The sequence below is a fragment of the Nicotiana tabacum genome, chromosome 21 (assembly GCF_000715075.1).
Source record: "Nicotiana tabacum cultivar K326 chromosome 21, ASM71507v2, whole genome shotgun sequence".
NCBI classification, from domain to species: domain Eukaryota; kingdom Viridiplantae; phylum Streptophyta; class Magnoliopsida; order Solanales; family Solanaceae; genus Nicotiana; species Nicotiana tabacum.
The window spans coordinates 11,186,606-11,187,553 of record NC_134100.1 but is presented as its reverse complement, the minus strand read 5'-3'; the positions used below and the strand labels follow the sequence as shown (position 1 = coordinate 11,187,553).

The 948-nt window shown below is 44.5% G+C and overlaps 1 protein-coding gene across 1 annotated transcript; it reads right to left on the bottom strand.

Moving 5' to 3' along the window:
* Window positions 1-220: 220 nt before the first annotated feature.
* Window positions 221-679, bottom strand: LOC107780131 (uncharacterized). The gene has a single exon (XM_075241702.1). The coding sequence runs from the start codon at window positions 677-679 to the stop codon at window positions 221-223; it is 459 nt and encodes a 152-aa protein (XP_075097803.1).
* Between the last annotated feature and the right edge of the window lie 269 nt (window positions 680-948).

Sequence of the window (948 nt, the reverse complement as noted above, 5' to 3'; positions counted from 1 at the left end):
AACCCTCTACCTTCCAATGCCAACACCCATTCCGCCAAATCCTCAACATTCACTTCATCTAAGTTCATCAAACATACAGCAAGGGGGTCCTCAATCGTCAACACCTCATCATCAGACTCTACAATTACATCCACAACATCAATAAGAGAGCAATTGGTGAACTCGCTTGGTCGCCTCACAGACTTCTGCACATTGAACGTTATTTCCTCATCATTGAGTCTCATTTTGAGCTCCCAGTCTCACAGTCAATCAGAGCTATCCCCGTGGCCAAGAATGGTCTTTCTAAGATTATAGGAATCTCTTCATCCACTTTGCAATCCAAGATCACAAAATCTGCAGGGAATACAAATTTCCCCACCTGAATAAGCACATCATCAAGGATACCGAGTGGACGCTTCACAGTCCTGTCGGCCAGCTGCAGCAACATGGAGGTGGGTCTAGCTCTCCCAATGCCCAACCTCTTATAGATAGCCAGGGGCATAAGATTAATGTTGGCCCCTAAATCACAGAGCGCCTTAGCAAAGGCGAAATTCCCAATAGTGCATGGAATTGTAAAGCTACCTGGATCAGACAGCTTTTCAGCAATAGGTCTCGTCACCACTGCACTACAGGTCTGAGTAAGTGTAACCGTAGCCAAGTCTTGAAAATCAAATTTCCGGGACATCAAGTCCTTCATCATTTTTGCGTACCCAGGCATCTCCTTTAAAGCTTCAATCAGTGGAATATTTACCTGGATTTGTTTGAGCATTTCAAAGAACTTTTTATACTGCTCCTCCTTTTGATGCTTGGCCAGCCTCTGTGGAAAGGGTGCAGGAGGTCTCTTCTTCCCAATCACTTGGGACTTCTCTTTATCAGATTCTATTTCAACTACTGGCTCTTCAACTAGCTAAGCTACTTTCTCGGTCTCCTGATGAATGTTCTTTTCTTCCTAAGCAAGTTGGACTGTCA